This window comes from Citrus clementina, unplaced genomic scaffold (genome assembly GCF_000493195.1).
Source record: "Citrus clementina cultivar Clemenules unplaced genomic scaffold, Citrus_clementina_v1.0 scaffold_3, whole genome shotgun sequence".
In the NCBI taxonomy this organism is placed as follows: Eukaryota; Viridiplantae; Streptophyta; class Magnoliopsida; order Sapindales; family Rutaceae; genus Citrus; species Citrus x clementina.
The window spans coordinates 49348973-49364871 of NW_006262339.1; the positions used below are offsets into that span (position 1 = coordinate 49348973).

General features: G+C 34.7%; 3 protein-coding genes across 6 annotated transcripts; 2 read left to right on the plus strand and 1 right to left on the minus strand.

Moving 5' to 3' along the window:
- The first annotated feature begins 3086 nt into the window (after positions 1 to 3086).
- Positions 3087 to 5508, plus strand: LOC18046683 (F-box protein PP2-A13). The gene is made up of 3 exons (XM_006445089.2): positions 3087 to 3907; positions 4226 to 4344; positions 4940 to 5508. The coding sequence occupies exons 1-3, from the start codon at positions 3572 to 3574 to the stop codon at positions 5373 to 5375; spliced, it is 891 nt and encodes a 296-aa protein (XP_006445152.1). The 5' UTR covers positions 3087 to 3571; the 3' UTR covers positions 5376 to 5508.
- A 2569-nt stretch (positions 5509 to 8077) lies between these two features.
- Positions 8078 to 11684, plus strand: LOC18046684 (F-box protein At4g00755). Of its 3 annotated transcripts, none has more exons than XM_024187737.1 (6): positions 8078 to 8315; positions 8776 to 8915; positions 9144 to 9560; positions 9682 to 9842; positions 10574 to 10692; positions 11187 to 11684. In XM_024187737.1, exons 2-6 carry the CDS (start codon positions 8789 to 8791, stop codon positions 11443 to 11445), a joined length of 1083 nt encoding a protein of 360 aa, XP_024043505.1. In that variant the 5' UTR covers positions 8078 to 8315; positions 8776 to 8788; the 3' UTR covers positions 11446 to 11684. The 3 variants fall into 3 exon arrangements, with proteins under 3 accessions (XP_024043505.1, XP_006445156.1, XP_024043504.1); XM_006445093.2 differs by having other exon boundaries at positions 8078 to 8311; XM_024187736.1 differs by lacking the exon at positions 8078 to 8315 and adding an exon at positions 8456 to 8478.
- Positions 11685 to 11871: 187 nt separating this feature from the next.
- LOC18046686 (peroxisomal membrane protein 11D) lies at positions 11872 to 15475 on the minus strand. 2 transcript variants are annotated; one of them, XM_006445091.2, is made up of 8 exons: positions 14956 to 15475; positions 13846 to 14045; positions 13512 to 13586; positions 13338 to 13412; positions 13167 to 13247; positions 12974 to 13048; positions 12682 to 12855; positions 11872 to 12101 (listed from the first exon to the last, which is right to left on the minus strand). In XM_006445091.2, exons 2-8 carry the CDS (start codon positions 14035 to 14037, stop codon positions 12066 to 12068), a joined length of 708 nt encoding a protein of 235 aa, XP_006445154.1. In that variant the 5' UTR covers positions 14038 to 14045; positions 14956 to 15475; the 3' UTR covers positions 11872 to 12065. The 2 variants fall into 2 exon arrangements, with proteins under 2 accessions (XP_006445154.1, XP_006445153.1); XM_006445090.2 differs by having other exon boundaries at positions 15120 to 15474.
- Between the last annotated feature and the right edge of the window lie 424 nt (positions 15476 to 15899).

Below are 15899 nucleotides of genomic sequence, written 5' to 3' on the forward strand. Positions count from 1 at the left end.
CCAGTAGTAAGGGAAAGAGGGACGTGGGAGATATTGGACATGCATCATGCATGGCACATCACAATGCGCATCATCTGCTGTATGCTTATACAAAATCAAAAGACGTGGGGCACTTTATAGAATCACATGGTGTGTTTTCTATAAAATTAAAAAATGTCCTTAATAAAGATCTTTATACTATGAACTTTTGAGTTCAATATGGCATTACTAATAGCACTCGCTATCTTTGGTTTCACTTTCACAAGTAGAGTAGGTAAGTTTTTTTTTTTTTTTTTTTTTTTCTGGACCTAATTGAATCATTTAATATATTCTGAAACGGTTTCAATATCTCCGAAATTAGAATTTTAAATTGCCGTAAATTCTGATGAACCTCGAAACTATTTACTTGAAAGAAAGAAAAAGAAACTCCTCGAGGAGAGTGTCTTACACTCTCTTGATAGAGCGCGTGTGAGTAAGTAATGTCCCGTCAGCAATAGGAAGGTCCAGTCATGTCCGAGAGAAGCATATCCGCAGCTGTTGGATCAAAATTCAAGATAACAACTCAAACTGTGATCAGAACTCAACTGTCTGTAATTTCGTTTCGATTATTTTCGTTGACAACCAGAATCGAACTTTTCTTGCATATGGGTTTTAGTTGCTCTTCATTCGTCCTAGGCGTAGTTGCTACTTGCTTTGCCTGGGTCTCGTATTTAGGTGGGAACCGGTGAAGTTTGACTTTTAATCTTTAATGTTTATTTTATTGGAGAAGTAAGCGCTCGACCAGATTAAAATAATAAGAGAGGCACATGCAAATGCAATTGCAATTGAGTTTATGAATTAAATATTTAGTGTATAACATGCTGTACACGTTACATATATTATATATACATATGCGCTAATGAATCCATCTTCATTCATGGTGGCACTAACTACGTTTAACGTCTTTAAGTAGATGAATTTGCATGTATGATATTCAATTTTCCTCAGTACTAAGGCTCTTTCTCTAACTCAATGACAGCTTGCGCGTCCGCATTGTGCGAGATGCATTGTACGCACCCACTCCTATCTTTCTCTAATTATTATGCGCATGCACGGCGGCTAATGGTGATTGGTAAGGGGCTTGAATGGAACTCCTCTACTACAACAAGTAATGAATCAAGCAAAGATCTTTAGAAACTCATGTGACTTTTTTTTTTGGGGGGGGAAAATGTGCTTTCCTAAAGCTATATATATATATATTATACCTTTCTTTAACTATAGTTTTTCATTAATTTGTGTTTGGTGAAGCAATTGAGTAGTTTGGAATTTCAATTTCATTGAACAGCTATATATATGCATGTGGACCCATCTTTGTGGAAACGGGGCCTTAAACCTATCCGCTTTTTATCAACCATAAAATTTGTGAAATTTTGACTTTACCCATGCATTAACATATCAAGCAAGGAAATGCTCCAATTTGGAAAATTTTGGAACATGATTTGATTTTATATATATATATAGGTTCTTTCAACCATAACTCTGATCGTATCACATGCACCTATATATATATATATATATATACAGCCAAGTTGGACACAAACGTTTCTTCATTTTTATTTTTATAACACTAATAAAACATTTTATGTAACATTTAGCTTGCTGTAAGACTAATTTCTGTCGGATATATGATTGCGATTGATGGTGAGAACAGAGATATACCCAGAGTACAGAAACACGCGCCATAGTTAATTTTTTTTCCTGCAAAATATTTATTATTCGGCCGTCGTAGGGCATTCAAAATGCATGAGTGAATTTATTTTTATTGTACTTTTTTTTTTTTTGTTTCGAAGCCCAGCAAGCCCATAGAACGTTTGTTGGATTGACTCTTTGAAACAAATGTTGGTGTACTTTGAAAATATCGAGGTTAATTCAGTATTACGCCAGCACACGAGTGCTGATTACGAGAATGCCTAGTTTGCCTAACGGCTGATACAGAATTATTTGAATAAAAATGCGAGTTATGATAATTGGTCCCCTTCATTCATCTCACCGGCCACATTTCTCAATGAACGCCATTAATTTTTTTTTAAAAACAATCCATATCTCTTAATATACCTCGCGTCATGCCCAATAAACCCTTAAATCACAGTTAAGCTTGTTTAAACGTCTATAGAAGCCTCGTATCTACTGAAGAATGAAAAAAAAAAAAAATAGTGTGCTTCTAATTTGTTCATGTTATTGGTATTTCTTTTATTACAATAAATTGACCTATTTGGCTATTTATCCTTCTTGGTAATTTCATATAAGGGCAAAGCGAGAGGTAAAAACGCAGCGGTTTCTTACATGATGAGCTTAAAGAAAAGAGGAGAGAGGAGATTCTGCTAACTCAGCGCCACGTGGAGAACATTTTATTTATTTTATGTTTTGTTGTTTTAACACGCGGAGCTCGGGTCCACCAAAACTTGTCCTTACTGGGGACTGGGCCGCAGAATCATCAATCAACTGAAATACTGGATCCATCAGAATCGGATTTCTCTTGCATTTTCAGTCATTAATCAATTGAAAAAGGCAACTCAGTTTGGGTTGCATCTAATTGTTTATTGTGCGATTTGGTTCAAACGCAAAGTTGGGTTAGGTTGGGACACGTGGTGGTTGGAAAATTGAGGAAAAACGACACCACACTTTCGTTTAGCGAAAGCAAAAGCGCAAGCAAATCAAACTTTGGACTGGGACTGACAAGAGCTTAATCAACTATTAATTTATTTGGAAGGGACATCAATTATTTTGTCGATGAACATGACCATCACCACTACCAAGTGGGCATATATATCGTTTAAGAATGGCCTATCCTACAATATTCTCTTTTAGTTTCTTAGTAAAATTGTCAATGGTTTTGAATAATTGATCACATCAGGACGAGACAAACGTGAACGTATTGTATTTTTGTAATGCACAAATCAGTTTGGGTTCAGAATACATAAAATCATCATACATGACATGACGGCACGGAATTCAATGGAATTTGGACACCCAGCTTTTGTGACGCTGTCTTAATCTCTTTCGGTTAATTGTATTATGATTATTATATATGAAATAGAAGTCGTAATGAAATATATAAGAGACAGATCGGATGAGGAGGGCAAATACCTGGATTACACAACAGAGACAGTTGACTAACTAACCGATCTACGGCGTAACGGGGATTGCGACATTATCCGTTTACTTAATCCATCATTCAATTTAATTCAATCATAAGTTTTCTCACTTATGGCGCGTTCGAAAGAAACAGAAGCAACCACGTAGCGCGTGCATCCACGTTCTCTAAACCTAGGACAAGAAGGTGTTTTTTTTTTTTCCTTAATATTGCTGTTGTTGTAATGGATAAGATTATAGTTCCAGCGTCACACCTGATCCTGATTCGGCAGACACCTCCACTAATGTAGTCGTAATGTCCCGTCGGACTTAAATCTCTTTTCTCTGACTTAAAGTTGTCCGAGTCTACGTGTCTGCTTATTCAATCCAAGTTGGGTCGATTAATGAGTAAGAAGACGCAACAACAAACCCCATTGATTGAAAAATCAGATTTTGGGATCTGTCTGGGTTGAGAGCTTTAATGGGAGCTAATGTGTCTGGTATTATAGCGGACAGCAATGGAGATGAATTGTCTTCATTGAGGCCGAGATTGAGCGACATGCCAGAGAGCTGCGTGGCATTGGTTTTGATGCATTTGGACCCACCCGAGATCTGCAAACTGGCTCGCTTGAATCGGGCTTTTCGGGGAGCTTCTTCAGCTGATTTTATATGGGAATCCAAATTGCCTTCCAATTATCAGTTCATTGTTGACAAAGTTTTGGGTAGCAGTAGTAAAACAAATATGGTTGATTATTTGAGTAAGAAACATCTTTATGCCAGGCTTTGTAATCCCAGTCCCTTTGATGGTGGCAATAAGGTTTGTTTATTTCCATTTATTTTCTTTGTTTTTCGACATTATAAAAAATCTGTGATTGGGTTTCCGTACAGAAATGTTTTGATGCATCCGTCAAACCATAATCGTTTGATCCTCGATAATCTTCAAACTTGGTTGCTGTTTTTGATAATAATACATCTTGGTCAGATCATGACAAGTTTTCTCCGAAATTTGGAAAATTTTATATTTCTCATTCACAAGCTCTAGCAAGTGTATGTTATCTTTTTGCAAAGAACCTTTGAATTGGTGCAGATGTTTACTGTGTATAGGGGGATTCAAAGTGATTTTGGTTATGTACAGGAGATGTGGCTGGATAAAAATACTGGTGGCCTCTGTGTGTCTATTTCTTCCAAGGCTTTAGCCATTACCGGGATTGATGATCGGAGATACTGGACTCACATTTCAACTGAGGAATCTAGGTGAGATTGTTATAATAGCTATGTAATTCTGCACTGTGTTGCCCCCGGAGCTGTTTGAAATTAGTAGTGGTCAATTGCTTCGCTGGTGCTTTTAATATCATTCGTGGTCATTTTGCAATGTATTGACACTGAATTATCCATTGGAATTTAGCATTTTGTCGCTCTACGTTTCCTCTACTATCAGATTGTGTCTCAATTTCGTGTGCAGTGTACAGACTCCATTTGGCCTTTCATAATATTTGCGGAGTTGATTCTTTTTCTGCTATATCTTTCAGTTATGGAGTGCTCAGAAATTGGTTTTTCAGCAACATTCAATCTGATTGATGCTTTTAAGCTGAGTTAACACATTCATATTTTGATGTGCGTTTACTCACTGCTAGTAATTAGATTACAATGATACAGTTGGCCACCTGCTAAGTTTACACCATTTTTCTTATTTCTAGGAACTTTGATTTATTCACATTCATTCAAATATTTTGTCCAAACGAAACATAGATTTATTGCGTTGTTTATGCTTTATAGTGGTCTCCTTTTCTCCCACTGCCTGATGAATGAAGCAATTTGTTTGGGACCTGTCCCTTTCTTTGCATGTTAGGTTCCAATCAGTGGCGTATCTTCAACAAATCTGGTGGTTTGAGGTAGACGGAGAGTTTGAGTTTCAATTTCCTGTTGGGACATATAGCCTCTTCTTCAGACTACAGCTTGGGAAGCCTTCAAAGAGGCTTGGTCGTCGGGTTTGCAAGTTTGAGCATGTCCATGGCTGGGACATAAAACCTGTTCGTTTCCTACTAACAACATCTGATGGACAGCACGCCGTATCTCAATGTTTTCTAGAGAATCCTGGTCACTGGGTTCATTACCGTGTGGCAGATTTTGTTGTTGAGGATCCTAGTGAATCGACAAAGATTAAATTTTCATTGACTCAAATCGATTGCACTCACACAAAAGGAGGTCTTTGTGTGGACAGTGTTTTGATATGTCCCAGTAGTTTTGAAAAGAGTTTGTTAGGTCATTCCTGTAAACGATGTTAAGGTTTGGTTTGTTAGGGAGTTAGTGTTATGGTTGTAGAAATATACGTGTTTTTGAAAGTCTTGTAAATCCTGCTTTCTGCTCTGGTGATTTGTTTTTCTCCTGGTGTAAATGAAATTGCTTCTTGATAGTTAACTAGTGTGTTCTCAGAATATGCAAATTGTTTTACATTTCGGCTATCTGTTTACATCTCTGGCTAATCCTAGTTATCCCATGCTCAAGTAAAACAGGAAAATTATACCAAGACCCCTCTTCAGAAAACGAACAATGGAGATCATTATTTTAGACGTCCATATAACTTCATAGTTACATGTTTCTGGCATTCAATCCTTAAATTTTTGTGATGGTAGTCAAGAATCTTCACCCAATTTTAGTAGGTACCAGTTTTGATTTGCGAGGTAAAGGACAGCCAAATTTAAATGATAATGGTGAGACTATTTGCATTCTAAAATTTATTCGTTTAATTTAAAAAATAAATTTTACCCATCATACTATTACAAATGTCAAAACAGTCTTTCATCAAAACTATCCCATTAATAAGTAATTATTTTCCTGTTAAACCCATAAAGTTTCATCATTCTAGAATCATTTTTGTTTACCAAAGTCATAAATACATTTTGATTTAGTTTAAGTGACAATTGAAAGGAAGTTTTAATCACAATCACAACTTTTGCTTTGTTATTCTTTATATGGGTGATGCCTACACAATTTATTAGTCTTGTTAACTTTCTTTCTTTATCTTTTTAAAAGATGAGGATTTGAAACAAAGTTTTTGCTGAATCAAAAGTTATTAGGTAAGAAAAAAAAAATTAAAAAAAAATCTTAATTATTAATTCAACAATCAATAAAAATTCAAGTGAAAATTGAATTATTATCCTTCTTTAAAACATAATTTTGTCTTGATTTGAATTTAAATTAATTTGTTGTAACACCAACAATAATAACGACAATAATAATAATGTTAAAAATAATTAAAATAATAAAATTTAATAACAATATTATTAATATAATAATAATGACACAATAAATAACAATAATAATAGTAGTAATAATAATACCTTTTTCTTAATTAAGATAAACAAAATTTATTAATAGAAAGGGAGTCATATGTCTTTTTTGAAAATTAGAGAGTTTTATATTTCTTTTTCCAAACGTTAAAAGTTAACCGTCATTTTTCATGTATTTTATTGTAAATATATACAATATTATCTCTTTTTTTGTTAAAATAAACGGAATAATTATTTACAAAGGAATTTAAATATCTTTTTTTAAATATTAAAAAAATTTAATGTCCCTTCTCCCAAAAATTGAAAGCTACCAGTCCTTTTCCCATGTCAAAAGTAAAATTTAAAGTGTAAATGGATTCACCCAAAATTATAATCGCCTTGAGATGTGAGGCCATGTTCCATTCCATACATGTGATTCGGGTTTTCTCTGTTGGGACCCAAGTCCGAAGGTGGTGGGCTGCGTATAAGCCAGCTAATTTTTTTTTGGATTTGCATCTTACGTTTCGTTCTTATCCCCCGTTTAGGCGTTTAGTCTTCGTAATCTTCTCTGCCAAACATATATACTTAAAATAATATAAAGTTAAGATATAATTAAATTTTTTATTTAATAATTATTAATTATATCTTTAAAAATAATAAAAATCAACTCTCCGCTAAATTTAAATGCAACAAATATTAAATTAATAATAATAATAATAGGAATTTTCTCTTATTTAGGCCCTACTCAATATAACTTGGTAAAACCTCTTATATATAATATACAATATATATTTTGAGTCATGAACCGTGCTCACCTTGTTAAGGAGGAGATTTAACTGCCATGAATGTATTTAAAAATTCGATTTACAAATAAAAACGAATATTACAATAAAAGAAAAATGTTTAAATTTGTATTTTCTAGAAAGGTTCTAGAACCGTGCTCCATGTGGAAGGATCAATTCAAACTTCTAAATTATTTCTCATCCAAAGAAACAAACGAAATTGAATCAAAATCATACCCGTAAATCATCAATGTAAAACTGTGTTGGTGTTCAAACAGAGGATTATAGATAAGTTAATAGTATGACTTATGAAATATCACCAAAATTTTCTAATATAATTGAAAAAATTCAAATGGAAAAATTAATTTTGAAATTTTGATTTTGGATTTGAGAAACAAAATGGGCCCAAAGAAAATGACCGGAGGGTACTTGATTGATACCCAGGTGATGGTCGAGGGTGCCCAGGACAAAGTAAGGAAAATTAAAATAGAAGTTTGTGTTTTTGCCTTAAATTTAAAAATTGAATTTGATTGAAAAAAATATATAAATATCTGAATAAATATTTATTTTTAATATTATAAGTGATATTTTATTTATTTTTATAAATAAAAAATTTTATCAGAAAAAATAAAAGATTACTTTTTATAAATTTATACATAATATGTTTAATAGATTTTTTGGGGATAAGTTATTTATTTCTCATTTAAATAAAAAGAATCACAAAAATTTATTGTTTTAATTTCAATGTAAATATTTAAATATCGAAACATAATAAATTTAGAAAAATAAGTAAAATTTTCAAGATTTTAAATATTTAACAAAATAAACCTAATTTATTCCTTAATAATTTATCGACCGGGTCCCAAGTAAATTAAAAAGGGGAATGAAATCCATCAAAACAACAATGGCAGTCAGATAAGATTTAAAATATATCTAATGAATTAAATTAATTTTCGAAATTAGCTTTCACCAAGCTTAGCCATGCCTATGTGTGACTCCCAGTCACATGCCACCTCGCTCTGTGGCAATAATCAGTTACTCACCACCACCAACAACAATTCTCTCTCTCCCCAAAATTATTACGCTTTCTCGCTCTAGGGTTTCGCACTTTTGGGGATTTTTCTTTTGATTCCTCAATAAAGGGCAAAAATTTAATCTTTTCTCTCAACCGTGAGTCTGTGATTCCCATCCCCTGAAAAGCTTTTTTCTTTTTTGTTATGCTTTTCGGTTTAATTTTCTTCGTCAATTTCGAGCTTTTAATTTTTAGTAGTATATACCTTTGAATTTTAATGGAAAATCATAATTTTTGTGACTACTTTCTGGCCGTTTATGCGAGTGTATGTTATTGAATCTGAAACCATGTTAATAATGTATGCAAGTTTTTGTAGAATTAAAAATCCCTAATTTCTTTCATTTTTGGTTCAATAATTATAGGAGCTTTCAGATTTTTCATTTGAACCTTGCTCTCTTTACCATCTATCTTCACTCCTTGAATGTATTAAAGGGGTTTTAAGGAATTTGTGCCTGTGCGTGTGTTTTCTTTTCTATGGGGCTTTTAGGCACCGTTTGGATTTCTCCAAGTTTTATTTTGCTTATCCGTGCAAGTTCTTATTTACTGTGTTGCATTATTTCAGTTGGTCAGTTCAAATGGAGAATCGAATTGATTTTGTGAACTGGCTTGATCCCGACATGTCTATTCAGATCCTCACTTGTTTGGATGATCTATCTGATCTTCTCCGTGTTACCTGTGTCTCACGTTGTTGGCGACAGTATGGTAAGCGAAAGTATTCAGTAATGTCTATGCTTTCTTCTGTTTTTGTACCAACTTCATGGTTGTAATGCTGAGGGGTGAATTACTTGTTTTGTCTCTACTTGATGGAATTTTTCAAATGTAGACGTAGCAGAAAATCTATGGTCTTGTCCTAAAAGGTTTAAGGTTCTTTATGTGTTTTAAGATTGCAGTCTTGTCGCTGAGAGATACATAATTTTCTATGTTTTGCAGTCATTGCAAACGGTCTCTGTCGGCAGCTGTGCCTAAGAATGTTTCCTCAGTTATCGAAAGTTGTTCATGTAGTGGAACAAAGATATGGTACAAAAGACCCTGCAGAGGTGGGATCTAGTAATTTTATGGAGTGGCAAAATTTGGAGAGGGAGCACAGAGCTTATGCCTTTTTAGCACGAGGTTGTACAACATTTCCTATTAGAGATTTGATTTCAGAGCCAATCTGTGCTTCCAGCACTGATAATTATCCAGAGGAGAGCATCGACAATACTCTGGAACCTAGAGATGTAGTTGCGCAGAGAGCTTCGTACTGGTCAAGTAAAGGAAACAGCAATCCCGCCGAGCCTGAAATGCTGTTATATAAGTTGATGGGTGATCTGTGTGTTATTACTGAAGTCAGCATACAACCTTTCGAAGGTTGATCGTTTTAGAAAATTGATACTCGAGTTCTTCATTCCAAATTTCATTCTTTTTTTTTAAAGGACATACCAAATTTAATTCTTGTCACTGATGATAAGTTTATGTATTTTTTGTACAGCTTATTTTCAATGGGGTCTACCTATATATTCAGCCAAAGCTGTGCGCTTCCGAATGGGTCATCCAAAGTCTCCTGTGGATGTTCCCTTAGGTGAGTCATATAAGGACTATGAAAATAAATTCATCTGGACGTACACTTCACAAGAGTTCCCAATGGCCCAGGTAAGCTGTATTTCTAAGCTGTATTTCTAACTGTGCTATTACCTATATTGTTGCAATCAACTGAAAAGAAGCTGAAGTAAATATGAGTTTGTAAAGACTGTAATAGCATCTAGAGAATAAACCTTCAATAGATCTTCTCTTGCACCAAAATATTATCATTTGACATAATCACCTTTTGCATAATCTCACTTTAGATTGAGATAATGAGTTCAGATTGTGTGCACAAAAGGAGCCTGACAATTCTGTAATTGCTGGGGGTGCATTATGGCACATTCCCGCAGTAAGTCAATTCCATGCACAGAGATTTGATGTAAAGAGTGGCTGATACCTTTCAAGTAGCCAAATATGGATTAAAAGATGGGCAGTCCTTGACCATTGCATTTATCAGTGCCTAAAATGCCTTTTATCACCAAGAACTAATTTTGTAAATGGGAGAATAAACTGCTCATTATATTTTGTTTCAATTTGAACTTACTTTTGAGGACCATGGCTTGCCGCAAAAGGTCCTAGAAGCTGGCTGAATGCAACCGAAATGCACTTTCAGGCCTAAACTCAATCTCTTGATTGAAAAGTTTAGGATATTCTTACGAGTCAATGGCAGTATTTTTATCATTTGGTCTTCATCATTGTAAATTGTTTGTTTTGAGCTGCTATGTGACTCTCTGAGTGACACTTTGTTTCTTCTATATTTCCCATCCACATTCTAATCATCCTAATGAATTCACCAACAGGAGAATCGCCTCCAGACGTTCAAGCTTCCAGAACCTGTTTTGTGCATTGGTGGGTTTTTGCTGATTGAACTTCTGGGTAGGGTTCAGAGACAAGATATGGATGGCTTATTCTATATATGGTTTGCCCCTTCCTCTCTTTTCAATTGTTCTTTTTTGGTATTCATGGTAAATTGTTGTGAACTTTTTCAGGATCAATGTGCTAGTACCTTAATTGAATACTTTGTTATTTTAGCCATAATTTTTAGCCATAATGTTTATGTCACAGACCAGCTTTGAGTTCCAAGCTTATCCAACAATATCTTTACATTAGCATTGGCCAAACTGATGGCTGTTGGATTATGAGTTTTAGTTGATACACTGTTTTGAGGGCTTTGATGATTCATTTTGGCACCATTTTATTGATTAGAGAGAATCTTTTGAAAATTTTACTTTTATTCTGAACAAAATAGATATTCATGTCTTTTCATTTTTTTTTTTAAAAAGATGAGACATTCATGTGCTTATCTTTGGTTAGAAACTGTTATGATCATTTTGGCTACTAGCTGTGTATGAGGAGAATATGTATTTCCATCGTATACTGGCCTAATTTTGGTACTTTATTGGCATATCACAGTGTGTCTCATGTTCAGATCATGGGACGATCATTATCACCTGCATTCGGTATTGAAAGCCCTGAACCCTCTGGGAAATTTGCATTGAAGGTTCTGAGTTATGCTCAACCCACACTTGATGATCCATCCTTAATCCAGAGTGCGTATTTACGGAGGCGTGTGGGGCAGATTATAAACATCTTGCGGGGCAATGCTGTAGATGTTGTGGAATATGAGTGGGGTGAAGAAGATGATGAATCAGATGATGAGTTCGTTCTCTAGTGTGTCACATAAATCTAAATTGTATCTCCTTTTTCACTTTGATCCCTGCTTTTGCACTAAGTAATAATTCCATTTGGAGTGGCATCGTCTAAGGCCTTTTTATTGTAGTGCTCAGGCAGAAATGTATGTACTTATTCTGCATTCTCCTTGCAGTTCACCGTGTAGCCTTTGTTCGGCACCAAGTTGCTCGTTCTTTCCCTCCACTCTGGGGAATAATGGAAGTTTGAAGTTATAGTTTCCCTGTGCTCAATAGAAACATAATCTCACTCTAGAGGTTCATCTCCAGATGTCAAAACCGAGAATGGCAAAATGAGCTTAATGACGATTCTGTTTAGTGCCTGATTGTTTAATGCTGGTTGACAATGCAATGTGGTTTTCTCTGATATGGATGCTAACTGACATTTAAATTTTTATATGAATCATAAATGAAAAGACAAGCCAGGGGTATTATTACTACTTTAAAAGAGCAGAGTGATCTTGACAACAAGTGGAATATTTTAATGTCACCTTATAAGGTGGCGAATTGAGCAAAAGCATACACCAACATCTGACTTATGTAACCACTACGAATAATTATTTTAATGTCACTGAAGCTTGTGCAGCAAAGCCGCCTTTTCCATTCATGGTGCCTTGGCTTTTACTGGAGCTGGAAGTAGCTGCATCACAAAGAGCAAAAATCTAATCAGAAAATGAGCAGTGGCTAGTTGCAGTTTCCGAGAATTATATTGACCCAAAGGCTTAATCAGGTCCCGTGCTGCCGTGCAATGCTAGGATTATTTAAATTTTAATTTACTGTTTATGAAAGTCAAAGCCAATTTTTATTTTATCACTACTTGTCAATATACTAATAAAAAATTCTTTAAAAAAGTTGTCAAAATACATCTATGGACAAGTCACATCAAGATAATTTCCCAAGTAACAAAAATCTTCATATTCATGATGACTAAAGATGCCTGATGCTTCTTCTTCATCCTTCGTTCAAATCAGACCATTGTCAAATATAGTGTTTTCTTTTGTTTGGGTATTTTCAAACTCACACATTACCGTCCTATGTTCGTATATTTCATCGTTCACGAGCCAATATATAACTAACGCACTAATGAAGATACCAACCGAAAATTAACTGTAGAATTTGAAACCTGATATCAAGAGATGGGTAGCAAATCCAAAGGCTCCGATATACAACTAACACAGTAATGAAGATATCAACCGAAAATTAGCTGTAGAATTTGATACCTGATAACAAGAGATGAGAGAGGTAACAAATCCAAATGCTCCTGTTACACGAGGAGTAACTTTCTTGGGGGCCAATTGAAGCAGCCCAACCGCCACCACAATGTCCATGGCTGATTTGACAAGTGCTAGAGACCTCTCATTTGATTTTTTAAGTTTAGCTTGGTATTGTTCATTCTGCAATAAATCCCAAGGAAAAAGAAAAAGGGATGGAGAAAGACAACAGTTAGCTAGGAATTCAGTAGGTGCAAACGTTTCATTGTTAACTTATTGCGGAAACGTTAGGTTGGTATACTTTATGCTTATCACTGTCCTTAAGCTCCTTCTCTAACTTTTTCATTGATGTAGAAAGCCTCCCAAGCTCTCCAAGCTGACACATGGAAGGGATAAATTGGATTAGACAAAACCATCATAACAAGAAACTATTCCAAATTTAGAATTCCAAAATATAGAAGCCAGTGGTTAATAGAAAACTAAAAGCAACACACCTCAACTAATGTGCTACAAACTGAGGAACCCATCCAACAAAAAAGAGATATCCGACCAAGCAATTCTGCACGCTCTTTGTTCTGTTGCAAAAGTACCATCGTAGTTGATCTTTTTGGGAAGGGTAAAAAAAAACTTACAAACCTAAAATGAACGTACAGAACTGTCTTTACCTTGTAGATGCCTGATCTGCCAAGCCAAACGACTTGATCAAGAAATAAGAAAGTTGACAATAATGCATTCTTGGACTGAAACATGCAAACAATTAAGAAGTCAAAGCCATGGAAGGAAAAGGGAGAGGGGAAAAAAAAAGACAATAGAGAAGCCATTTCACAAACTATTTATACCTTTCCCAGCAAAACAAGTGGTAGCGGAGTTCCTTGGGGAACTGGGCTGATAAGAGCGTGCAAATCATTGACAAACTGCAAAAACCAGAGTTACAACCAAATCATGTCAGCATGAGACACATAGAAATATAAGTTCAATATCAGATTTCAACAAACGTTTCAACTAAACCTCAGAGAGAAAATAAGTTCACAAATCTGCTTCTTTCTTAAGCTCTTGCTTACAGCAGGCAGAATAAAACATTATCAGTTAATAAATGACATGTCATACAAAGCTACCAAAGAAACCAAAAACCTATGCTACGGTTACTTCAAAAAGAATACTATAAAGCGTAACCTTAAAAAGACGGAAAACTTTCCGGGCTAAGCTGGTTGACTTGTCAACATTTTGGGCAGTACCAGGCTGTCCATCACTCAAGAATTTTGAACCATATTGTATAGCTCTGCATATCTTGTCCCTGGCTTCAGCCTTATTCAAATACAAAACCACAAGTGCAAGTTCTGCTCTGGTTGCATCCAGTGTACTCATTTTTTATCCTGTAATCAAGGTATTTGCGGTTCGTTATGATTCATGTATAACTCAGATTAACAAAATAACATCAGGCATACAATGTTCAAAATACCACATCACAAATATAAAACAGAAGCAAAATATGTCAATCAAAACCAACAGAAGTTAAATCAAGTCAAGCAAGAGCTTAACTATAAAAAGCATATTATCCATTGTCCAAGGGAAAGTGCCATTTGAAAGATCCGTCCATTCTCAACGAATTAGAAAACTATAAGGTGGAGACCATTCAATTAGAGGATAAAAATTACACAATTACAATTGGCAAAAAGAATTTGAACAGCTCATTAACAAGAATACATGTCAAGATAACTTTAGGAAGTATGATTAACCAAAAGTTGCAGCACTAAATCTTGTTACAACTTCAAATTTCTATCCAAGAATCATCACCATGAACCGCTAGCCGCCCTATAACTGCATGAGACAATCTACAGCAAAGTACATAAACATCCCAGAATAGCTTCTGCGTCAGATAATCTCTTCTAAACCGGCAGATTATGATACTGTATTTCTCCAAGAAAAACTCAGAAACTAAATGAAAAAAAAAAAAAATGGTGGGCCGTAAACAAACAGAGAGCAAGAGAAAAAGAAAAAAAAAACAATCTTCCTTCCAAGACTTTTTTTATCTCAACCCTCAGTTCAACTGCTAACCACAATAAATTTCCAAGCAACCCAACGGAGTAAAACAAGATGAGCGAATAATTCATCAACAAATGAATAAAATCACAAAATCTAAAACCCAATATCTAAAATCACATTAATTAATCATGATTCCCAAATAAAAATCAAAACCCATAACTCAATAATCAAACAAAAAGCAGCTTATTGCAGTAAGCTTTCACATAAACATAAACATAAACAAAAATCGATTTTACATACCTAAAGTACAGATCAAAAGGTCCAAAAGAAGAGAAAAATAAAAAAGAACTGGGGTTTGTTTATTATAGGCGAACACAAAATTTTTTTTCTTTTTTTTTTTACCCAAATCTTACTAAGATACTCTTATTATGTATATGATGGATTGATAGAGAAGAGTATGGTACCGAAAAAAGTGCGCAACGATTTGGCCTCGAAAAGCTCAAATTTTGCCTTTTTTTTTCTTATTTCCCTTAATTTTATCTGAGAAAAGTTGCAGAGGCTGCCCTTTAGTTAAGCTACCGTCAGCTATAGCGTCGTTTTGCTTCGGATGACCGGATTGCTTCTCTATCTCCGCAAATGATAGACTGTGATAAGGGCTTGTTTGGTCCTCTATTTTCCAATGTAATAAAACAAAATCATTGGCCGTTAATTGTGTAACCGTAATTCCTCCGAGAGTTTTTGCATAAGGTCCCACTACCACAACTCATGATCCGACCGTTGATTTTTTTTTTGTTAGGGCGAAATGATTTACGAATTACGATCACGATTCATTTTCGTTTTCATTATACAATAATAAAGATAAAGGAGGAAACCGTAAACAAGTAATCAATGTATGTACAGTGTATAAATATAATTAAATTTAATATAACCACTATTTATATAAAAAAATTTAAAATAAATATATAATTATAACATTGTTTATTTATTACATGGGTGATAAAATACATGTGCCCCACAAGTTTTCTAAATTTGTGCTCCGTTCGGTTCACACCAATCCGAAGAATGAGAAATATGGACGGCTCTGTTCAGCGAGTCACTGCTGCGCTGTCACTTATCTGGAAGCGCAGAAATCAGAAAATGGAATCGGTTGCCCCAAAACAAAAAAGCCCATTCTTTTGCCATCCTAAAAGCCCACTAAACACTAGGCTTCAAACTGTTGATAATGCAGTGCAGAATCAGTTGTT

Excerpts from the sequence above, each read along its gene's own strand:
- LOC18046683 (XM_006445089.2), top strand. The coding sequence starts at position 3,572 with ATGGGAGCTAATGTGTCTGGTATTATAGCGGACAGCAATGGAGATGAA. Across the intron at positions 3,908-4,225 it reads CCTTTGATGGTGGCAATAAG|GAGATGTGGCTGGATAAAAA; the intron begins GTTTGTTTATTT and ends GGTTATGTACAG. Across the intron at positions 4,345-4,939 it reads ATTTCAACTGAGGAATCTAG|GTTCCAATCAGTGGCGTATC; the intron begins GTGAGATTGTTA and ends TTTGCATGTTAG.
- LOC18046686 (XM_006445091.2), bottom strand. The coding sequence starts at position 14,037 with ATGAGTACACTGGATGCAACCAGAGCAGAACTTGCACTTGTGGTTTTG. Across the intron at positions 13,587-13,845 it reads AAGTTTTCCGTCTTTTTAAG|TTTGTCAATGATTTGCACGC; the intron begins GTTACGCTTTAT and ends TGGTTTTTGCAG. Across the intron at positions 12,102-12,681 it reads CTCTCATCTCTTGTTATCAG|CTACTTCCAGCTCCAGTAAA; the intron begins GTATCAAATTCT and ends TTTGTGATGCAG.
- LOC18046684 (XM_024187736.1), top strand. Across the intron at positions 9,843-10,573 it reads AAGAGTTCCCAATGGCCCAG|GAGAATCGCCTCCAGACGTT; the intron begins GTAAGCTGTATT and ends ATTCACCAACAG. Across the intron at positions 10,693-11,186 it reads GATGGCTTATTCTATATATG|TGTGTCTCATGTTCAGATCA; the intron begins GTTTGCCCCTTC and ends GGCATATCACAG.